We start from the raw sequence: 25,857 nt of genomic DNA, 5'->3' as shown, positions 1-25,857 counted from the left end.
CTTTTATATTCATTATCTTTCAATTTAATGATAACATTTGAAAACTTTGGAGACTGAGATCTGGGATAGTGCATTGTTTGGATATTATAGGCCATAGCCTGTGAATTATTCCAATATGGCAGTGGGAGGGATGATTCAATGTAACCAATGTCCACCTCCAAGCAGAAACAAGTGTGATGGATGGCAACTAATGTGTGTTCTGATGCAATCAACAATTACCCACAACGTGCAACCTTTCCTTGTATACATTCTGCTTGTCACATGTTTTGTGCTTATAGATCACTGCATGGTTTGGCGCATAATGGGCCTCACGCTGTTGTTCTTACTTTGATTTCCTGAGATCTACACATGTACTCCTAGATGAGTTTCATCCATTTGTTGCTAACACTGCAACACCATTATCTCCCGTTTATGTCATTACCTAAGAGTTGTGATTGCAGCATTACTGCACTGGTTCCCACACTGTTACAACTAAAGCCGTTGTGAGCAAAGTATCTTATACCTGCATGTTAAAAATAATATTGTTGAGTGTATGCAACTGATGATACTAAATATGGTAGCGTGTTTTTACAGAACCATGAGATTCCATTTGCAGTTCTTAATTTCTTGACATCCTCCCTGTGTGGTAATATAGGCCATTGTGGCCTTTTAAAACATGTGCATGTCCACACACAAGCTCAAATTATGTTTCTAGAATGTTGTGCCATATGATGTCTGGTTCCCATATGAAGGACAGGTGCATCATATACTACTGCTAAGCCCCCTTACTAAAGCTTAACATTTACTGCCCTACCTTCCGCTTTGTAGCTTTGGGCAACAATAAGATCCCAAGAGGAACATGAGGATCAGTTGATAATTTCTCTGCATTAACATGCAGTGTTTGCCAGATTGGTTGGCCCGAAGATTCTGCATACAGCTTGCATAACCACAGTTAGTTTGGAGGAAGGATGCACTGATGAATGCCAATTGAAGAGCAGGTTTTTACTAAGCTTACAGAGGGAAACTGTGGTCTGCCACTTGCCAAGTGTGTCACTGTAACACTATCTTTTATTGTGACAGGTTAGGCCATGAATAGGAGTTAACATAAAATGGTGACCTTCTGAACTAACCCCATTGTGGTTGGTGGGACAATCCTCTTTAAGGCAACAGTAGGGTTGAGGTGTTCTGTGCTTAATGCATTGGCAGTGTACATCTCAACGCCTTCAAAGGGCCATTTGCATGAAAGAGGCAAACCCAAAAACACATATATTACTCCACTCTATGACCCACTGGAGGACACATTCAACAGGAATATGAGTGTGTGTGTTTATTCATCCCGGTGCATATTGCACAAGTGCTATAACTAATGGCTGCTAATGCGCAGTGATTGCTCCTGAACAGCATTTCTCCGAAGGCATTTTGTTATCTTAAAAGACATGCATGGTTTTGTAATGCATCCTACAAAATATCAGTATAAAAATACTGTACGTGTCCTTTCATGTTAACTTTACACGTAATCTCTTGTAAAAATGGGAGGGGCATTAAAATCTTGAATACTATGCCTCAATTTTATTGTAATAATTTTGCTGGTTACCAGGTTGGGTGGCAGTTGAAAAATTTGGTGAATGCACTACGAGACGACCCGAGTGGTGTTATCTTAACTTTGAAAAAGCGACCTCAGAGCATGCTTACCTCAGCACCAGCCTTACTGAAAAATATGAGATGGAAACCTCTTGCTCTGCAGGTAATAATGCTTAATCATAAGTCATACACCATCATTCGAGCCATGGAGTTTCTCTTTGATGCTTTGCAATGCCTCATTTTCAGCCACATATGAATGGACAGTTTATGCATTTGAAAAAAAAATGTTTTTTGATTAACCTCTGCACTCTCGATCAGCCTGCCGTTAAATTATTCCATTTCCACCAAATTTGTTGGTCTGAATTGCTGAAATGCATGAAATTATGGAGCAATTATGTTAAATGTGACTTATTCATTGTTGAGTTCATCTGGGATGGCAATGATGGTTGATTCCGGATCATACAATACACTTTTTAGTAAGACATTGTTTGGGGTGTTGCTGCTGATTGGCTAGGGCATCATTAAAGGATGTAGAATGTCACGGTCCTGGATATTAAGTAAATATGGTGTCAATGTAAGGTTTCCACACACATTTTGTCTGTAGATTACTCAGGAGTTGCGTTTATTAACCCTAAATATTGGTGCTGCAGGATTCTGTACTCCCTTTAAATGTAGCATCCCTCTGCTTTCTTGCTTGAAAGCCTGCATGCTGCCTACTACATCAGAAGTGCAGCTCACCATACTTATGCTCGGTTACATGTTTACCTTTTTCCAAATTACCCATCAGACATTATAATGGCTGAGTAAATTGGATAGATATAGGCACCGCAAATGTGTATGGGTAGAAACTATTGACCAACCATTACCCTTAAGGTGTTTGCTTACTACTAAAATCCATCAAATTTACTTGGTTTCAGGTTTTGTCCTTTACCCTTCCTGAATGTTTGCCTTTATCAAGACGCTCATTGTACTATGCAATCCCAACTACTCTTTCAAAAGAAGTAGTTCAAACTCTTCAACACTCCTTCTGTTATGCAGCAATTCAACAAAGTCTTACAAATACCCTGCCCCTCCAAACACGTAGGCCCTTTATTCTGAAATCAATGTTTTTTCCAAACACTGTTTTTGTTAGCATGTCCTATACTTATAGCGTCAGTGTCTCACTCAAATTATCAAGAATGTCACCTGTTTACAAATTGCAAACCCCGTTTCAGAACTGTTCACATATAAATTAGAGCATGTTGTCTTCTCTTTGGACACGCATAAACGATAGAATGTAGGTTCAAACCACCAGTAGAAGCCTGCATTAGTTGCTTCTCCTTTGTTCTTCTCACTGTAAATCAGTGTTGATCATAAATTAAGAAATACAGTCATGTGCTTCAGATCAATCCCTTTGAAATGCCTTGTGCACTACCACTTTGTGTTTTATTTTACTTTCCCACTTCCACCTCAAAGCGAACCTGCTAGGTTTCATCCCTTGGTGGACAAGTTGGACAAGTCCCATTAAACTGAAGCTGCGATTTTTCCATGATAAAATACCATACTATACCTATGGCACCTTGTTAAAAGATACAGTCTTAAGATATGGTTCAGTTCTTTGCCTAGTCTTCATAAAATCTGCTGAGCACTAAAACTGATTCAGCAGTGGTACTGCTATTAGTTGACAAGGAATTGATTTCATGGAATGCATGATATTGCTTTGCGTGCCAGAGGTCTATTTTATGAAGCAGACTGTACTATAAGAAAATTGGCAAATGTCTGACATGCAAGTGTTTTGCAAGGCTTGTCCCTTTCATATCTTGAAAATGACAGTCCCAACAGTTTCAGGCATTCAGAGGCTTTTCCCTATGGCCAACAACATATAAATATTGCTTTAAAATTCTTTTATATACCTCCCACTACATTTGATCAGCTTTTATTTTGCCTGTACACTCTTCTGTTTCTATAAGGATTGCTATATATTTCTTACAGTGATTTAGGGTTCATGATCCTCTTCTAAGCCTTAATTCGCTTTCTTTCTATCTGGCTACCCACACTTGCATTCTATAGTAATGTTCATCCTTTTGAAGACATCGAGGGTGAGCTCTCCAGAGTGCCTAGTGTTCATTGCTCTAATTTCCTCATCAGATCCCTTGGTTTCATACAACAGTAATTGGTCGAAAAATAGCTTCTATAAATGAGCTTTACCCATTACCAAGTTCACCAACTCATTGTGAAGTCATGACCCTTTCCAATCTTCCACGTACCCTTCATTTGATGATGCTCACCTTAAGGGTTTTGCTGTACCAATGTGGTTCTTCAATGTGTCATTCTTGTTATAAAAAATATTTCACAAAACCAATTGTATTTTTGTGCTAATTTGTACCATGAAAAGGCATGTTCATTTGAAACTGTATTTCGAATTGACATGCATGCTACGAATGATTGTGATCTTGTAAAGACATTACGATAATGTGTATTATCGGATTTAAGGATCACCCCAAACCTCAATCTCTCCATATTAGCTGTTTCCAAGCTATGCTCCACGATTGGACGTGTATGACGTCAAGAATGTACACCATAAGTGAGTCAAGCATGCTATAATAATGCGCACTACAGCAACAAGTGAGTCAGTGAATTTGTAAAGTGAAGTGAGTAAAGCATGCACAGTGTAATAAGCATTCTTGGGGTGTCCAGAAAGCAACAATGCATTTTATTGGTTAGCTGTTTTTGGGGAATTAACACATGTATAAGCCCTTTCTGAATCCATCTTGCTTGAAAGTGAGAGACCACCCTTCATCTCAGAATATACATGGATACTTAAATACTGTTTTAATCAACCAGCTAAAAAGACATGCCCTTTGCTATTGAAACAGAAATAGGAGACCCTTGACTCTGCCAAGCCATATATTGGCAGTGCCAAGCCATCTTATACCAGAATTAGATCTCATCCCTAAGAGAGAGATGTCTTATATTAATTAATTAATCTTTTATCACATTCTTACTACCAGAGACCAGTCTCTAAACGCGGGCGCATGATTTGCTGTGGATGTATACTGTGCCAAATGCAAGACACAGATAATGTTGGTGCCTCTGGAAAGAGGCATATGGCAGGAGAGATCATTTCAATGGAAGAGACAGAGGGAAAGGGTCAGGTGGCAAGTGCAATAGAAAGCAGTAGAGTAAGCATGTGCTTGAGTGAGTCAGCTTATTCAAGAGGAAAGTTGAACAGCCATGTGAGAAGAGGACATAAGCACAAACATTAATCACAGAAAAAGCAAAGCTTTGCAGATTTTCAGAAACTGACTGTGACGTGAATTCCTTCACGAAAGAGATGTATTCGGTCATGCACGCGTGTTTTTTTTTATTGAAGTTTACAAAGCTCTCTTCTTGCTGCTTGCCTGTGGGGGGGCAATCAGCTCTTACTATTTAAAAAATCAAAATCAATTGTATACTATATGTTCTCATTGCAACAAGCTACAACCTTGAAAAATGGATTTATGTAATTCATCAGCCAAGATGAACATTTGGACACTCAGGATTAAGTTGTCTAAGAATTTTACATGAAAATAATTCATTCATATGTGTTGTAATTATTAATATAGATAGATCATTAGCGTGTATACTGATTAAACAGATGAGAATTTCATGATAGTAACACAATATTCATTTTGATCCACCTCACACTCATACTGAGTTATCTTAAAAATCAGTTTTGATTTCTGAAATGTAATGCTAAAATATTGTGTGCATTTAAATCAAGGAATAATCTTCTGTTTCTGCACATTCATTTATGAAAGCAAGTGCTTGTAATTGCTTCACTCAATGATTGATTTAAGTAATATGACAGGTCTTCTTTGTTCACCTCTATAAAACTCAGTGTTTGGCTTGATTGTAAGTTCAAAGGGGTCACTGTGATTGGTGAATTTTCCTTTCAGGCTTGGTAGTAAAATTATAGAGCTTCAGTCATCTATTCAGTCATCTATTCAATACAAATGGTAAACTCCATCTCCACTGCAGATTTAATCTTGCTGGAATTTAGAATGTTTATTTAAGAATCATTTTGTAAGGATCTCCAAATGGTGGGGGTTAGTTTGAAACTATGTTCAGCTTATTTTGTCCGCTCACTATAGTTTATCTGTAGCTCACGGCTGATATGATAATAAGTGTTATTCAGCCAAACAAAAATCATCAAGTTGCAACAGCTTTACATTATAGTGACTTGATTAAAGTATATTACTTTGTTCAACAATTCAATAGATTTTGGAGACATAAATACACTGTTGTCACTTTATATCTCCTCTGCTTTCCTAAAATACACTGTTAAATTATAGAAAGGTTGAATGCAATAATGGTTTATTTTGGCTTCATTTTGCATGTGCAGCTGGCAGGCACTCCTTTCAACACACATGGTATCATCTTATTTAATTACAGAATAATTCACTTTTGGCACAGGCTGTTTTCTCATTGTGGGTATGCCGTTCCATGTTTTATAAGGAATAATTTTATTGTTGATGATATACAATGCTGCTTTTATTTTTCTTTAGGCTCTATATCTCTTCATTAGTATAATTCCATACATTAAATTGTTGCAATGTTGTAAAGTCTCATGAATGCTGAGAGTTCCTTTTTAAAACTGGGGTATTTTGAATCTCCTGTTGTCACTTTAAATTTGTTAAAACCCACTCTTTGATTGAAATGTACTCAAGGGCAAACACCTGCACATTGCGTCATGTGCTCTCCCTTAGGTGTGCAATTAAAAACCTGCATACCACAGCATATTTCACATGGGAGGCAGTGAAAGGTACTGCTCTAGTACCTCACACTCAATTTCAGACAATCTTCATTTTTCTTGATCTTATTCAACAATGCCGGCCCTTCTCACAAGCAGGTGCGTTTTGTAGGAATCTACATAACATTAAGGTATGCAGGATGGATCAGAATAATGTCTCCAAATGGGAGTTCGAGTCTATGTCCTGCAGTGATTGTGTAGCCATTTGGAAGAAGAATTTCTAAAAAGAAGTAAGGAAGTTGTCAGATAACCACAATCATTATTGCCATTGTCTAGAAGGTCATAAATGTTTTGGACATTCTTGGCAGCGACCCGGTATTTAAGGTTCCAATATTCAGGAATGATTGTTGTTTTATCAATTTTTATAGGTGGCACATGAGACAACAGATTTGGGTGGTGTACACAAAAAGTTGAGGCGATATGAGAAATGGGGCCAGGGTGATGTTGATCAGAGGCAGGGGAGGCATCACCATCCCAGCTTGGTTCCTTAATTTATCTGCAGATGTGGTGCATGGACCTGCAGAATCTCAGGAATATGGGGAGGCAGCAAGTGGGGGCGGGGGGGTTCTGGATGGTATCACTGGAGAGAAATCAGAAGGGAAACGTTGATTGAATGCCACCACTATTCAGAAATCTTTGCCATACGTGGGCACTGGACTACACTTTACCTACTATGGTGGAAACTAATATATCACCAAAATGGCTTGAATAGTTATACAACTTGTAATTATTTTCGAATATCTTCCAAAGTGTCTTAGCATGTGTGAAACACAATTCTTACTCGATTGTTAAAGGCTTCTATTGATCAATTAGTTCTCAGTAATTGTCATCCCATTGCTGGGCATCCACAGTTGTCTAAGATCCTAGTGAAATGTGTTGATACTCACTTATAGAGTCTTGGAAAAGCAACTAATTCTGGAGAGCCAACAGTCAGTTTTACCCCTAAGCATGGGATGGAGATTGCATTGTAGGCTGTCTGCAATGACATCCTGAATTAGGTAGTCGGGGTATGTTGCCTCATTGCTCATTTTGTTGCACCTCTCAGTTGCCAGCAACAATGTAGACTTTGTTCAGCTCATGGACAAGTTACTCTGACTACCTCACACATCAGAAGTATTAGTTTCTGAATACATAGAGCAAGGTCAGCAGGTTAAACGGGTGATTTTGTTTATATTGTATACATATAGTTGATTGTGGTATTTTATAAGGGAGCCAACTGTGTACTCTGCTTGGTAACAACTAACTGATGCCAATCAGGGACCTCGCTAACTGCTGAAGCTAAAGCTGCATGTTAGTTGGTCAAGGAGAGTTTTTGAGACTGTGGCCCAAGCCTTTGTGGCACTCATACCTCATTGGGAGACATTAAACTAAAACTTGATGATGTATTAGAGTATTTGCGGGACTTGTTTTATAGACTATGTTCTGAATAAAGAGTCAAATGATGATAACAAAAAGAAAAAAGTAGCAAATACTGATGTTTTTCTGCCAAGCATGCATCATCCTTCAAAATTGCTTATTGACGCCTTCTTTTTTTTGACATTCAACTCTCGTAAATCAAAACAATTTTCATAAAATCTGGGATGATTAGCTAGACTATTTCAATTTACATTCCCAAATTGGTGCGGTACTCTTGTTCTTTTTTAATCTGTGTAATTTAAACAGCAGTTTTCCTGCCAGTCCACGTGAGCAGTAAAAATGGGTTGCAACATCCCTGATTAACAGCAACCTGGACTATGCTAATAGCATTTTGTTGACCAAACTTAGTACTACTAGTTTCAGCATCTTTAAGCAGAGGAAAATGTGGCATTTTAATTTGTCTCTTGGCATCTGAAGTCTGATCATCTTTCCTCATTGAGACAAACCTACACTGGCTCCCCACATAAATAACAAGTGATTTCTCAGGTAATATCCAAAACCTTCAAGAGTCTTGACAATATGACCCATTGATACATCCATTATAAACTGAGAAGAGTCCATTCACCTTTCCAAATTCAAGAGCCATGTGGATCATTGTTTATCAATTTTGGGCACCTACGAGAAAGGCATCACATCACCATTGTCTCAGCCTTCTCTAAGCCTTGCCATCTTAGTTGTTGTATAATCCCTTTCGGTTACCCTAAATTTCACATTTGTCAACTGACTTACTCTCAATAATACCTGGTGTGCCTCGAGAAGTTGTGTTGACGGTGGTGCATAACCAAAATGCCATATAAACATAATCAGACTGGGCCTCACTCTTCAGTTGACATGGTTTCTATTAAATTGTCTTGCTCCTGTCAATGAAAGTACATAATCCCGGCAGACCAATATAATTCAAGGAGTCTAGCCCTTGCCACTTTTTATTGTGAACAACATTAACTTACATTCAACCCGGGGAAGGGCCATTAGCCAATCAGGTGGCTGCCACAGCGGGCGAGAATATATGTTCTGGACCTGCTGTTCCAGCAACCCAAGGCGCGGCCTTGCCCGCCCCCCGCTTAAGGGGTGAAAGCCATATTATCAGAAGACTCATTAGTTAAGTCATTTCAATGGCTAATTATGATGTTGACATAATGGATGTCTGTAGATTTATAAGGCATATTTCAGCAGTCAAACTGTGGACAGGCCAGTTCACTGTGCTTATTTTAAGAAGTATCTGGTACTACCAATGTAAAACCTCATGATGCATTAATAATCAAAAGAAGTGTTTTTCATGGGCTTTGTTGTCCACTTTAAAAATCCAGTTCATTTTATGGTATGCTATTCCATCTCCAATTATAAGCTTATCACCATATAATGTGAGAACAGCGTTCAATAGGGAAGTCAGGTACATGACTCAGGGTCTCGAATATTTAAATTAGAGATGGTCCTTTTTCTCCTAATACATTTCTGAAATGTGCCTGTGCGTGTAGTTAGATATTATGTGCTCATTTTCACATATCAAAAAAGAATGGCTCCGTTAAAATACATGAAAGTCAGTTAGGATGAGGGACCCTTTTTTTCTGTTTAATAGCATTTTTAAAAGATGTAAATACAATTATATTCCCATCTGAAACATTTCCATGATGAAATTGTCCCAACTCAATTGTGAAAGGGTCTGTATTTCATATCATCTTCAGAAGATATTCAGCAGCAAACATGTCTGCTTTCATTACCAGCTTTTGCATCATCCCATTGTCTTTTTCAAAGCCACAGAGCCAAATTCAGAAATTAATACGTTCTGCCAAGACAGGCTTCTTTCACATCCAAGCAGTATAAGGGCCTCTTTTGCCGATTCAGCATTTGTTGGTTCTTAGTTTGCCTGGCAGTCCTCGTCAGTGTATTCGGCATATTGGAGTGCTGCTTGGAGGGACGCTGTTGCTACCCACCGTCTCAAGGAGGAGGCCTTCAGGACAATAACACGGAGGTGTGAAGAACCCTGGGGCATTTAAGATACCTCAGCGTCGGGGAATCCTTGGCTGCAGCCCATTATACACCACCCAGATTAGACCAGCTTCAGGCGGGTATAGTGCGGCTGGTGGTGTTGCTTTCATGGTCAGCACTGTAATTGCAGGAAGGGCTGCAGTGGACATGATGGAAAGGGGCCACACAGTAACACAGACGTTGTACGTTGTTGTGCTTTGACAGTCTGTCTTTCAGAATGGTATAATTTCACTAGGCCCACTTGATGCATGTGTCTGCTGGTAAACTGTGGTTCCGTCTAAACATGTTCAATAATAATAATAATAATAATAATGATAATAATAATTCCATTCATAGTGATTTCGTTTTACCTATTTTTGGTAGTTCTTTATCGTGTGCGTTACAAAGAGATGCGGGTATGGAAGGGGACCCATTAAAAAAAAAATTACAATATATATATCTTTTTTTATATTTTTTTATTTTTGTGTCACACAGTTAGACAAATATCTTTTAACACAGAACATCATGAAAGAAAATTGATATACACCTCTCTGATAAAATCCAATCCTGCTCCACAAGAGAATAAGTGAAATCACACATTCAATCTGCTAAAATTCGAAATATACCATGTTCATCTGTCCACAGCTTGGTGAGAAAGGCAATAAGCCCCCTATGGGAGGCAGGCATGAAAAGTCCCCATAGGGTAGCAGGGGGTGGTAGGAATCCAATGCTGATGCCCTTCTATACAGCACAACCAGTTCATCACAATTTGTCGGGAGATGTTGTACAGTTTCCACCTCACAATTACCACAGAGCCAGCAACATCTGTCCTTCCTGGGAATTTTGGACCATCGGCCAACAATTTTAAAGGTGCTTACTGCATTAAATTTGATGGGGAGATAGTCTCACACAATTGAATTCCCCACAAAGTTGCAGATGTAAGTAGGCACCAGTTGTCTTTCAATTATGTACGGAAAGAAACCGGCTGCAGCAGATGTAACAACCATTTGCTCTCGTTTGAGAGAGACCAATTTCCCTCTCATTGCGTTTTAAAAGTTTTAAATTGGTTAGCACTTAACTACATTAGCATACTATCCCGATTGCTCCCAACCCATTGATCAACCATGCTCAATATCTTACCCAATGTTGATTTCTTCAAGTAAACAGCCTTAGTAGCAAGGGTATTAGCTTGTGCATGTTTCCAATACAGAATCAAGCTGCTGAGCACAATGCGTTCAGAGGTCATAATAAGATCAAATTCCAGGGCAATCATCTCGGCTAGAACAAAGTCTTAGTGGACGCTTTAGAAAGCTAATCTCAAGCTTAGCAATTAGATCCAGAATGCCCGAGCCCCAAACCGCGGCTGCGTAACACAGGATTGGCACAAACCTAGCAGAGAACAGCTTAAGCAGTATCCCCAATGAGTAACCTCCACCTTGTGATGCAAAGGACCATAGAACCCCCATAATTCAAGCTCAACACACCCTGAGACCACACAGATGGGACAAACCTTTGGGTCTTGCTTAAAAAAAAACATACTGGGGCACAGCCTCGATTACCACAACCTTCATATTCCACCGCACTCTAACTGCATGTCTATTAGGTGTTTCAAAAACCACGATCTTAGTTTTATGGATGTTTGCCCTTAAAGAGTTCACAGCCGAATAGGAGTTGATGTTGTCAAGAGAAAAATTGAGGCCGCCAGTCAGGTCCAGGACGACAATGTTGTCTGCCTAACCTATTCATAATACGACTGTATCCCCTAGCTTCGGTGGGAGAGCTCTAGGGTCCACCAATGTGAGGCCCATGTCAGAAAGATGGAGATTGAAAAGAATTGGGCCTGAAGACAGCTCTACTTCAGATCCACTTTCTTTAAAATCCATGCAGAGGTCCCGCCCTCTCCCATGTGCCGTATTTTGACACCTGTATTGGTATGGAGCAATACAATCATCCTCAGTAGACCTGGTGGGATCCCCCAGCGCTTGAGGTTCCCCCAGAGCCTAGCTCAATCCACTGTGTCAAAGGCAGTGCTATCATCCACAAACGCTGCATGTATAGGTTGATTGCGGATCAGCCGTGCCTGTTCCACAATGATGGAGAGTGCTGAAATGTTAACCGATGCAGAGCATCCCTTCCTGAAGCCAGTCTGATTCCAGGGTATAATGTTATTCTCTTCTGTCCACACAGTCAGCCCGTCCAATAGATCCCGTGCAAATGCCTTTGGCGAAGAAATGCCTTGGAATAAACATTCAGCATGGCCAGAAGGTGATAATTACGAGGGTCATTTCGATCAGCCTTCCTGTGCACAGGGATTGAGATGGTATCCTGCCAAGAGCAGGGAACCACCGAGTGACAGCAATACAATTAAAGAGCTGATTCAGAACCCTTGCCCACAAGGCAGCATCTGCCTTGAACACAAGATTGGAAAGCCCATCGGGCCCCGCGGCTCTAGAAGACTTACTGGCCCCAACAATATTTTATATTTGGCAATAAATAAATAAAAAACTGTATTAACCCATTCTTCTTATATTGATGATATTGGAAAAAATATATGTGTGATATCAGTTTTTTAATGATGTTTTACGTTTTGTGTTAAAGGTTTTAACTAACCAACAAACTTATAAAAAAAATAAAGGAAAATAAATATGTACTACCAATAATATGTCAAACTAAATCATTACAAACTAAATTGTTTACATGAAGGCACATAGAACCATATTTGCTATCGCTCATATTAGACTTTGTTTATCTGTCCTGATGAAGGTCCTTGGTCTAATTCACAATGCATGGAATGAAATGTACATTTTTCTCTAAAGATAGACCATGTAAAATAACGGAGACTGTTGCCTGATAGTGATGTATTTTGATCACATTGCTGAAAAGTACTGGTTTGTGTTTTTTACCAGTTTGTTTGTTTGTTTTATTTGCTTATATAGCGCACCGAACCCAAGGGTAACCGGGTGCTTTTTCTTAGGTTACAACGTAGGTTACAACAGTGATAGAGAAATATGTACAATCATGGGTATAGTAATATACAGATATATACAAGAAGAATCCATATACATTATATACAAGATTCATAACATAGCTCCAGATCAGGTTTGCAGAAGGCCGCAGGGGCTAACTGGAGAGCTATGGGAACAATCAATAGGTGGAGGTTGGAGGATCATGATCATGCAGGTTAGTTAGATTGATCAAACAGCCAAAGTTATCACTGTAAATGGTTTTAGAAAAGCCACAGTTGTATTTACTAGTGGCCACTGACACCACTTTCTCCTTGTACTGCAACACAACCTATTTTCAATGATACTTAGTTACAGAATATTTAGAAGTCCTTTGTGACAAGTTATACAAGAGATGATGAAGTGAATTCATACTTGCTACATTACTGACACAAACATAAAAATACAATAATCTGCATGACACCACCACAGCCTTAATAATTCAAACTTCTTAACCAGAGTATCTAGTTTAAAAGGGATATGTGAAAATCAAAAGTTTGATTATTCCTCATATTTGACCATTTAATATCAAACCCAAGGGCTGTGCAACAGAGTCTATGAAAGCAAGCTACCTTTTGACACATATTGTTATTCAAACTTTCTAAGGTGAGATTGCGATAGTGTGTTCTGTTAACATTAAAAAGAAAATCTGGGCCACTTATCTATGACAAAAATACCAATATAAAAGCGATCCACGCCCAAAAACGAAACACACACAACACATATCACAAACATGCAGAACTCTCTTCATGCCTACAAACATGAAACCATGAAGTACTCTACAGACACTAGCACAATGTTAATGATCAAAAAGCTAATATCAGTGCAGAGAGTTTGGCAATATCACAATTACATGAAAAGAATTTTGCAGTTGTCCGTTGGGCCAATGAAGGAGTGTTAGGCAGCGGTGCGTTATGGCACCTCTCCTATTTTCCCTATTTTTTTATGATATTTCACCAGGGATTAACACTTTAGAAGCTGATGTGCCGCTATTGGGCAGCACAAAGTGGGGTATTTTACTATTTGCCGATGATGCTGTTTTAATTTCCAAGACCCCCTTAGACCCATAAAAAGAAATTGACTGCTTTTTCAACTTACTACCAGGATAAAGGCTTAAATGTTTACATTTCAAAGTCTAAAGCTGTGATTTTTACTCCTAAGAACTATTACATGTGCAAATCGTATTCATTTTATATGGGTAACTTTAATTTGGAACAAGTGGAAGGTTACGTCTATCTATGGCTATTGGTTTGCTATAATTGCAGTTGGAGTTGCCAGCTAGAGACAAGTATAAATACACTTCCCAGGAGGGGAATGGCGGTGATTAGATTAAAAAATAAGTATGGAAGGAATAGTATTTCCCTCGCAATAGAAACTTATAGAATGCAGGCTGCGCCTAATGCATTATTCGGAGCGGAATTTGCGAGATATTCAGATACTCGCAGTTTGTTCTAGGAGGAAAATAAATTACTAAAGCGGCTCCTTAACCTTCCCAAAAGTGCTCCGAATGTATCAATCAAACTTGAGCTAGGGGAGTATGGGCTAGAATATCTAATAAAGTGGTGACCATTACTATACTGGTTGCAACTATGGCATACAAGTGAACTTGTATACCAGGAGGAAATGAGCGACCTGCTGCATCAGCACGGTGCAACAGGTCTTCCATAATTACAATTTATTTAAGAAATTGCCATTTTGCTGGAACTTCTTCAGCTGTGGAATGACACCCTTCAGTTGGGGCATAATTACAAACTTGTTTTGAGGGAAACGTATGACAAATGGTCTTTAAATGAGATATGTAAACAATTGTGTGGGGAAAAGATGGTGCTTGAATTATTAGAGTTGAAAAGTGTTTTTGTATTGGACTCTTATCTAGGTATCCCTTGTAAAAGGATTGAGAAGACTTTAATGTTAAAGTCTAAATTAGGATTTCTTCCGGTTCATTACTTTGTTGCACATCGGAAGAAATATTCTCGAGATAAATGTCCATGCTGTACCCGCTTGTTGGAAGATGTTATGCACCTTATTAGTATTTGCCTTTATATACCTCCACAATGAGGCGATATTTAAGAAAGTTATTTGTTCCGTGGCAAACGAGGACTCTAGGTGCATCCTATAGGCTGCTGAAAATAACAAGGGATGAAAATTGCGTAGTTCGATTAATGAAGTGTTTAGTCTCTACTTGGGTTTTGCACGCAACATTTTTAAATTCCTGTGTATCACTTATTTGTTTTTTAAAATATATAATGTACATGTTTTTGTGTTTTAAATTTGCAAACTTTTTGTGGCACTGCCGAAATAAAAGATTTTCACCACAGTGCAGAGACCCTTAAAGTCCTACACAAAGTCCTATTCATTTGTCAACAAGTTTCCTGAGCGCTGACAGTAGTCAGTACTAAGCCTGCTATGCTTTCTCTAGCTATCTGGTTCATTGATTGCCTCTTCCTCGCCAGGTGGGAACATTGTCACAAAAAATGCTTGCCTTTTGTTTGCATATGATTCAAATGTTTGGATAATATCAATATATGGTAACCCGCAATCACATGTACTCATTGCTTGCTTTTCATAGGAGACCTATTTATGAGCCTGGCAGTAAACATTCCCACTGGTACTAGTTTTGAATGCATAGGATATGGCCAATGTCTTCATTGCTAATGCAATTGTTCTGGTTGAAAGGTATTTTTCAAATCTAGTTTACTTTCCATGTAGTTCCCTAGCTGTATTAGATAAGTCCTTTAAAAATAATAGCACTCAACACACATGTGTAAGTAGTTGATTCAACAATCGCCTCTAGCCAATTCAAACAGGCGATGTTAAATTCCAACACCGTTTAAAACGTATTTGGAGCAAAGACAACTCCAGGGGAGCATTTTACAGATCTGGGGCATGATATTAAGGTACAAGGCGTGGCAGTCCTTAATGGGGATACAGAGAGACAGCAATAATATGAATTTAGAATGGTTCAAACTACATTGTATAAAATAGGGACAATGGGGTGATGTGCGCTACCAAGCATGAACCCTCATATTTTTCACTGCCCCATAGCTTCAGAGGGCCTTATTTACCAAGCATTTTACAATGGGATTGCACCATTGTAAAACACTTTTGTAAATCAGGCCCAGCGAGTTTACAGAAAAACAGGGACTCACCTAACTGGATGTCTCTCCTTGGATCCATGGTGAGTGCATAACCAGCGTCTTTAGCTGATTAACACCTCACAGAGATGACGTTCCCATGTCTGCCTGCAAGAGCCTGGGTGTTACTGTGCAAGCTGCGTCCAACATTGATAGATAGCACTCGTATACCTGCACTGAATGAACACAGAATATAACACACTCATATTCAAACGTAACTCATTTCCTGCCTCTACTAAACCTGCATTTTATTCTCACGCCTTTTACAATGCAATTGCAAATACATGACTATAACAGAAATGGCACTGATAGTATTCCTGTTTTACGAAACCTGCCGTTGTATCAATCCTATAGCACGTCATCACTTGCAATGAATGTGTGTAGCATTGCCTTTAAGGGTTCACCTAAAAAATATTGACCTTGCACACACTGGGCCCGATTCATGGAATATTTGCCCGGTTCAAAATTAATTTGCACTGCTGAAAAGTGCCTTTGCACTGCCGACACAAACCCTGAATCATGGAACCGTGCAAAGTGTATTTTTGCCTTGCAAAGTCCGGGCAAACTCAGTGCATACTCATTATTGCAGTACACTATGACTCTGCCCACTACTTCCCCATTCTGATTATTTACCTTTATACATTTCCTATTTTTGAAAATTCAAGGGTGATAGACGAAGATTTGTGAATTAATCGAAAGGCTGGTATTATTCTGGGCAACCTTCAAGACTATCACTTTTCAGTCCGACAACCCATTTCTGAAGGAGAAAGACAATATGAAAATCACTCTTGGTCCTACTATTAAACGGCTAGTTCATCCAGAACTGCTAGTCACATCCCTTCTGCATGAGACCCCAAGCAACCCCAGACACGTTTCAGCCTCTTTTGGTGCCATCACTCATTCCTCGCAGATCGTTCTTTACAACAAAAGAATAAATAAATAAATGGCCAATGAGTAGAAGTTTCCGTCGGTAGGTGCAGCAGGCTCAGGGCCCAACATGGGCCATATCTGTCAAACTTGAAATGCTGAACGATGATGCTGGAAGTCTGTGCATGCATGAAAGATAACCTCTGGTATTGCTTTGGGCAACCCTACGGATAATCAGTTTGCAGCATGCCATGTCATTACAGATGGGGAAAGACCATATCAAAGACTATTAGCAAATCATTCTCGATAAACATGAAGAGGCCTTCCAGTCCAGCCTGTGGGAACATTACATGACTTAATGTGTATGTCCAGCTTCTAGCCGTCAGGCCAGATGAGTCACCCCGCTATATGCTGACAGCTTGCTTCATGTGAATTTACGGGAAGTGTGTACAGGCAGAAGGAATGCGTGATGTATTCCGTGTAATGTGTGCGTGGAGCTCAGATGCCATGGATTACTCGGTTTTGTGATACTTTGCAAATGTAGCTATTTTGGAGGATATTGATCCAAGATTTTGGAGATGCAATGCACACATGCAGTTTACTTGGTGATGTGCAAACATGCAGTTAAGTGACTCAATGCAGTAAAGGGGTCTATGCCAAATGGTGTGCCCCTAGACCTACACTGCCTTTTAATGAGACATGATTTGACCTGTGAATATTCACTAGCCGTTTTTGAGAGCTTAAACCTTCTTGAGAGACTATGGCACAATTCAAAAACTTCAAAAGCCAATCAGATTACCCAAATCTCTTTCGAAGATGAGACAAGGATCATGGAAGTTTGAAGAAATAGAATTTCTCAAATCACAATCATAGATTAGGGCCAAGCTGCAAAATCAATATGAAAGCGTGAATCTCCAGAGTTATGGTTGAAAGAATGAGAAAAGTTTGATCGGTCCACATTTGGAAAATAGTCAGGGGCATGGCGAACTCTGGGCCTAGGGAGAAAATGCTACTTTGGGTGGATAGTTTTGGAAGATTATTTCAATTTATATATCTTAGTTCTTCATTGGCGTTGGTGTTTCAGTTATGCTCTTTAAGAATTGAAAAGAGGTTGAAGAAGTGAAATGTCTTTTGCCTTCGCCTTCAATGCAAATGTAAGGAGTTTTTCCCCACATTTGCAAAGCACAACATTCTCACTTTGAATGATCGCATGGAAGTGTTGACTGTCTCAGTGAGGGAGACTGTATGTTGAAAGCATTATCTTCCAGAGATGTACTACTGTAATCACATTATGCGCCAATGTCAGCCACAGCAAATCCAAGATAGAAATGCCTTATCAGTGACCACCACAGCACTGCTCCGTATTCATTTGCTTTCATATGTAAATGATTATATGCCAAACTAACCTTGCATACGCATGCCTGCATGCTCAAACAGAGCATGTGCTTGCTACAGCCCATATCTCTTGAATATTTGTCAATATAGCGTTAAGACCCGATCTGGCTGGCCGGATCAGGTCTTATCGGCCCAGTGCCTGAGTTAAAAACACAAGCAAAGTGAGGGCTTTTAAAAAAGGTCCTCGGGTCGATAAGATCCGATTCGGCCTGCCGGATAGGGTCTTAAGGTTATTAGCACCCCAGGTTTTCAAACCGGAAACCCAGTGTGTTAAAAAAAAGTATTTTCATTTATTGTACATGATGCGCGTAGTGTTGTGTTCAATGAAGGAAAATACTGTCTAAAGGTGGCCGCCTTGGATATGGAAGGTGGGGCTCCATACGGAGCTCCTCTTCCATTTCCATGGTGGCCAGAGAGCCACGGCAGAGGGGCCACTGTCGCTGATGTAAAGAGGTAAGTGGGGTGGGGGAGTCGAGGCAACATAAAGAAAAACGATAAGGGAGGTTGGGGGGAAGATGGTGCTGCAGAGCAGGGGCAGCAGTCTCCAGGTTCCATGGAACGTGGGCTGAGATTGGCAGTTTCAGCCCACCATTCAAGGAACCTGATTGGCTGTGCCCTCCCCCCCTTCCCGGGTGCTAATGGGAAGTAGAGTAGAAAATTAACAAAAGGACCTACTAGCCATGTGGTGTGTCTTGACCAATTGCCCAGATGGTAATTATAAATTGATCCTCCAGGCGCTAATTATTAAATGTTTTCCAAACTTAAATAAGAACATGATTGCGAAATGATAGTTGGTGCACATAGGCATCTACAACCTTGTTTCTTTACAAATGAATTTAGAAGACATATTCCAGCTGTACCAAAGCATTGTAAGCCTTTGTTGTATTAGGCTTACATTGATGTTTTTGACTTTGTTAAAATACGTTGCTGACACTGGCCTGGTGCATTACTGTGTTAATAGTGTGCTTGCTGCTTTTACACCATGCTTGTCTATTATCCACTGCTGTAGCGTGTAGTTATTCGTTTTGTCTGAATCTTTTCTCTTTGACAGCAATGCTTGGTTATGAATCCTCTAGGGCTGTGGATTCAAGCCATTTCCTGTTGGGTAGCAGCATAATGAGCAGATTTGCCTTGCCTTACTCCTGGCAGCAGATGGGATTGGCATAGACTTGGAGTTGTGTTGCTGACATATTGTGTACGGTTACAGACATTGTTTCACCTGCTAATGTTTGCTCCATATCTATGTGGCTGGAAATAAAACTGCATTTTCCGGGGTTGTGGGAGCGCTTACGTCATTGTCTTCCATGATGAAACATCCTTACCGTAATAACCTTCCATATATTCCTCCATGAGGCTGGTAGGTTTGGACATGCCAGTTGCCAGTGTGGACGCAATTGAGACATTCTGCTCTTCAACATCTGATGAGCCTCGCCCACCCTCTTCCTCCCACTTGACTTTCTGCTTGGTGTGCCTCAGGGGCCTCAATGACGTTGACTGCCATCCCAATTGTGATGAACCGCTCCTTGTGGGATATATTTTGGGGTTATAGCTAACTTTGTGGGATTTTCATTATGGTGGTAAAGTGTGGTATTTTATGGTGGTAGTATCTCTTGTGGTAATTCGTTGGGGTGTCTCTTTTTACATTTGTGAGACTAACTTCAGAATATTCCCTAACAAATGTTTTCCCTGGGTTAACTCCTATCACAAAATACTGGGCTTACTACACCTAGGTGGGAAAACTATACCTTCTCCTCTCGCAGTATTGTATATACAATACTGCATTATGCCCTTGTGGCTGAGCTTCAAAACATATTAATCATTTCATAAACAAATAATTATGCACACACACACACGCCTAGCACTTCTAAAAACTCAATTCACAGAAAAACAACTTATTTTAGATTTTACCAAATCTGGTAATGTGAACTACCACCTGCGGTAAAATAGGCTTACCACCTGCTGAACCTGAGTCTATGCGCTAAGAATGACTCAGTCACATAATCAAAGTACTGACTCAATTTGTTTTTAAACCTTTTGATTTGTATGGATGGTTAATATTCAAAAACTATCCAAGCATTTGCATTATGCAGTACTACTTCACAATGGTTTACACTTGGACATGGATATAATGCATTTCATTAATGTGCTTGAACAAATAAAAAAACTTTTTGAATGATAAGTTTCACTTACACACGCGTTGCTAGCTGGCCAGCAACAGTCTGGCGAGGAGACCTCAAATGTTAGTATATTGAATGGAGCCTGTCGTTTGACGAAGCTCACTTCAAAAATGGGAACACACGTAAAATACAAACCCTGAATTTCTTTAAAAACAAATAATTTCTCTATCAGAAAACCTGTAAGTAAGTATTCCCCAGGAACACCACACACACCTCAATTACTACATATATTCACCTAAATCTGGTGGCCATATTCCTCTCTCAGCTTGGCATGGAGTCCGGGATCTGATAAGCACCCGCGTAGATAAGCACATCAAACGGCCCTCAGCAATGGAGTCTCTCTGCCTGCCAGATGGTCTCAGCCCAGCATTCGAGGATGTCTGAGTCAGCTATAACCACTCAAGTCCTTTTATTACTCCTTCCTGCCACTCAAAGAAAATACCTCCATCTAGATCCACCCACCCACATCATCCGACCTGCTTGTTGTATTTTCTCCATTGAAATAACTGCATTGCTGAACAACAAATGTTACATCTTTTACTTTGCTTCCTAACTCCACAATGGTTCTTTTCAACACAGCAGAATTTCATAATTTCATCACCCGGCATAAATCTAGCTTGCACGTTTATTTTTCCATTGAAACCGAGCCTCATGCATTTCAAATTTGGATTCAGGTTATTTCCATATAGACTCATTTGCACTAAATGTTAAGGACATGGGACATGTTACTTGGGTTTGATTAAATATGTTAATGTGTATTAGTCATTAGGTTCAGTTCAATACAGTCAATTGAAATATCTTCCTGAAATAAAACAATTTTAAACATGTGCTTTGCATTTTTGAACTCCATCATGAGCATGCCGTTTTTTTTTGGCAACATATGCTTGCATATGTCTACATTTCTGTTTGGGACTCACACTACAGCTATCTAATCTACATGTGCATGCTAAACTAATAAGTCCCTGTAATTCAATGCCCTTTGACCCAGAGCCCGCATCAACTCGTCATACAATCCCTTCTTTTGTTACTGCTGGGATACCACCAGAAATCACTGCAGGAAAAACAAAATATGCTCTAAAACGCATTTATTACTCCCAATTGAATTTTCTCCCTCCGCATTGTCATCAAAACCAAGATCAACATTTTCATTTTAATGGTGAGAACAATCAACCATATCAAAATAATTGTCATTGGAACCACCAAGATTACTAAACCTCTTTCCACCCAGGTCCCCCAATTGAACGTATATGACTCTGTCAGGCCTAAACTGCTCACAGTAATATTGTACTTATTTATATTAATTCTAATTGCATGTGCGCTTTTATGTTTCAGTAAGAATTCAATATCGTGATCAATGGGAAATGCATTTTTCTGAAAAATATCAATATTCTCCGCCTTCCTATTTTGCTTTATAGTGGTCACCTGTGGAGATCTGTTATGTTCTCCTGACCCTTGCAAAATTAGTTATTGGACTCAGATAGGCAAAGAAATACACTTCACGCATTAGTTATAGTTATAATAACGATGGCACGTTACAGGCCCTTTATTCAATTATAACATACAGAAAGAAAAAATAAACATATAATCGGTTATATATAAACATAGAAAAAGGCTTCACCATTATGATCGCCACAGAAGACATCTTCATCTCGGCCACTACAACACTGCTTAGTCCCACAGCAGGTAGGCAAAGAGACTGATGCTTCTAACAGGATCTGAAGCTGAGCATCCTCCCTCTCAGTGAGATTGCATCACCGGTGATCCAAATTCAAACTCTCTATTCCAAGAGGAAAACCCTTGTCTCTTATGGGGCTGCTTTCGATCCCCGCCCCTCATGGGTTACCATGCTGCCTTCGGCCGAAGAGCAGACAGTAAGATTGAGGCGTAAACAGAGTGGAATATTCCAGTTAGAAATGGAAAAAACCATCTTCCCTCCTTGCCGTCGTACCCACTGCCCCTTATCACTGCACCTCGCACATCAGAGTTTTCAACCAATGGATTCTTATGCAAGACTCCAAACAAGGTTCGTAATACTGGAACATGCGTTGGTATTGCCACAAGGCACATGGAAATCAAAGTAGTAGAATCATGTACATCCGGAATACAGAAATGTGAAACGTTCAGCACTCGCCAGGCTAGGTAAATCCATATATTATCGGTCTGCCCGATCAGAGTAGGATAATTGTTTTGCACTGACGATATAGAAAGAGCGGAAATGTGTAGAGCATCACGCTTTCGTCCACGTTGTTTCCTCAAGGCTCTGCAGTGTGCTGAAATAGATGCATCATCAGGCTCAATAGTAGTAGCAGGCATGTCAGTCTTGATCCAGATCCAAGAGTCCATCGACATGATAGAGACACTTGCCACTACCTCCAGCATGTCCCCGGACCCTCCCGTAGACACTTCATCATGCCTCACATAGGCACTCAGCATACACAGGATCTATAAATCAGAATTAAAAGCAAGATATCAGTGGAGTGGAGTACATCACTCACGTAAATAACATTTGTCAGCGGGAATATGTAAGCATTTCCATTTTACCGGTTTCATCACAAGAACAACCTGACCCTCCACTGCCGCAATCACATACGCTGGAGCGGGCGGACCACTAGGTTTGTTGATCCATGCTTTTGCACCAGGCACCATAGTATCTGATGAGCCAAAACCCTTAATTAATACTGTGGGTTGCACTCCTTTCCTCATCATGGATAACTTCACAGGCCCTTATATCAATTGGGCTACACAGTCTCCTTTATGAATTGGCAACATGTTTTCACCACTATTAAAGAGAATTACCTTGACTTGTCTTTGGTAATCTGCATCTACAATCCCACCTAACACGTTGTGAATGCCTTTTAGGGCAAGTCCGGATTTAGGGGCAATCATTCCCATATGTTCAGAAGTATTTGTACCCCAATACCCCTATCAATCAACACAATGCCTCTAGGCTCAAGTCGGATTTCCTCTCTCGCATGCAAATCCACCGCAGCTGATTCGGGAGTGGCACGATAAGGAGCCAATGCACCAGGTGACATTTCCCAGTGCAATACTATTTCCACAGCTCTCTGGGGTCTTAATTGCGAGTTTAGCGTCAAAATGCACAATAATGGAGTCTCACCATTTGCAATGGGACGGCCGTTAAGTATTTGGACAGCCTACACCATGCATTCACGCCACCCTTTCAAAGTACCCTCCTCATTTTTTCTTAAGTGTGCTTTCAAAAACCCATTTATTCTCTCAATTAACTCAGAAGCCCCCAGGTGATAAACATGAACGATCCATTCAATTCCTTTTTACTGATAATAGTCGCAAACCAATTTTGCTTTAAAATGGGACCCATTGTCACCCTGTATCTGCAAGGGAACATCATAATACACTGCAACTTATAATTTAATCATATTCAATTGAGTGGCTCTTTTATATGGTAATACCATGAGGTAACAAGAATATGTGTCCACAATAGTGCATGCATATTGACATCCCCTACTAATGGGCATTGGACCGATATAATAGATTTGCAAAATTTGTCCAGGTAATTGCCTCTTCTCAATGTGCCATGAAAAATATGTGGGATAGATCTTTGTGTCTGGTATTGACACATAGGACAATGCAGAATTATTTTTTTCACAATCTCCAGTGGGATCCTAATTCCCCTGTCTTGTGCCCACCTGATAGTAGCTTTCTCTCTGAGATGTCCAATCTTTTGGTAGGCCCATTTAGCAATCCCTTCCAAATCGTCTCCTCAGCCCTCGCGTCAACGATTGCAATTTTCGCATGTTCATGTGCAACAGAATTCAGCAATGTCTTGCCACACTTCCTTCCCCCATACTTCTTTAGCATGGATCTCCCAACCATTCTGCTATGTAGGCAACCACATCACTAAACAATTGGCAACGGACCATGAGTCAGTATGTAACAACTTCCGGACATCTCTTGTTTTAAAGCCTGATACACTGCATACAATTCCGCAAATTGGCTACTCTTTCCTTTTCCTGAGGTGGTTAACACCTTTTTAAATTTGGGATTATAGACTACTGCTTTCCTGTGTCATTCAACTCCCAGGTACTTGGCTGAGCCATCCGTGAACCAGGCATGCTCAATTTGCTCACTCGACAGCTCTCCATAATGGATTACCCATTTTACCAGAGACTCGCTAATGGTTGTAGGTCAACTGGTCGAATCTAAATGGTCGACAGGACAAATGGTCGACACCAAAAGGTCTACAGGTCAAATGATCTAATTTATTTTTTTTGTTTTTTCACTTTTTTTCCCCCTCAACCCCCTTTTTTTTTGCTAAAAACCCCTTTTTTTCCCTGAACGAAAACCTAAAAAATATATATATAACTAAAAAAAAATTCGATCATTTGTCCTGTCGACCAAATTGTGTCGACCATTTGTCTGTCGACCATTTGTCTGTTGACCATTTGACTAGACACCCTCGCTAATCATACCTGCTTCACTTGGTTTCAAGTTAGCTAACAGAACACCTGCCACTTGTTCATGTAATTTGGCCACACCACTCTTTCCTGTTTTTGGCACAATTTTGAATGTACCATTTCCATTTAATAATGTTCGCCTCTTGAGCATGTCCGATTCAATGGGTTTTAGGTGAACTCAGCACCTATTGCATAATAAGTATTTCTGGCCGGATTAATACACCATGACCCACCATCATTTGTTCAGTATCCACTAGTGCCCGATAACAAGCCAACAGTCGCTATTCAAATGGAGTATATCTGTCATCAGCTTCAGGCAACTTCCGACTCCAAAACCATAAAGACACTCTTTTTATGTCCTGTTCTTGCCACAAACTCCAGTTGGCATATTCATCCTGGACAGATACATTTAGTTTCACCTCACCTTCCCTCAATGGCCATAAATCCAACACTTTCTGAATGGTGTCTTTGGCTATTTGGAATGCTCTGTCTTGTTCCTCACACCATTGAAATTGAATTTCTTACGTGTTATTTTGTAAAGGGACACCAGAATTTGCACCAGATGGGGTATGTTTTGTCTTCAAAATCCAAACAGCCCAATAAACTGCTGGGCTTGTTTTTTAGTTCTCGGAGTGGAAAACTCAATGATGTTTTGTTTGGCTTTAGGCACCATCTCGCGATGTCCATTGTGCCACTGAATTCCCAGAAAAATTGTGGTCTCTGCCGGACCTTGTGTTTTAGTCAAATTTATTTCCCATCCTTCCTTCCATAAACCATCCATAATAACATCTAAGCCCTTCGCTCTTCTACCTCCAACTCCTTCAGGGTCAGTCATTTTTCAAAGAAACAAGCTTTTGGTAGATCTTTGTCTTCTGCGGGGTCCTCCCTCTGGAACTGCCTACCTGCCACCTTGAAACTTGAGGAGAACCATCTACAGTTCCGGAAGCTCCTCAAGACCTTCCTCTTCGCCTCTGCCTTTGCCCCTCTTCTCCCCTGCTGATCTGCTTTCTCTCTCAGCAATGCTGCACCTGGCCACCCTGTGCCCTTCGGTCCCAGGTAACTGCTCATCCTGCCACTTTCCTGCACTGCCCCCTGGCCACCTCTTGCACTGGGGCCTGTATCTGTACCCATACA

At 40.1% G+C, this 25,857-nt stretch overlaps 1 protein-coding gene across 1 annotated transcript in view; it reads left to right on the top strand.

Moving 5' to 3' along the window:
* The window catches only part of CNKSR2 (connector enhancer of kinase suppressor of Ras 2), a 2,376,238-nt gene that overhangs the window by 1,283,198 nt on the left and 1,067,183 nt on the right, over positions 1–25,857 (top strand). The window contains exon 9 of the mRNA XM_069639527.1: positions 1,577–1,723. Coding sequence (XP_069495628.1) covers positions 1,577–1,723 — 147 coding nt within the window. The remainder of the gene's footprint in view (positions 1–1,576; positions 1,724–25,857) is intronic.

This window comes from Ambystoma mexicanum, chromosome 7q (assembly GCF_040938575.1).
Source record: "Ambystoma mexicanum isolate Mex_15411 chromosome 7q, UKY_AmexF1_1, whole genome shotgun sequence".
NCBI classification, from domain to species: Eukaryota; Metazoa; Chordata; class Amphibia; order Caudata; family Ambystomatidae; genus Ambystoma; species Ambystoma mexicanum.
This window is presented reverse-complemented; position numbering and strand designations above follow the sequence as displayed.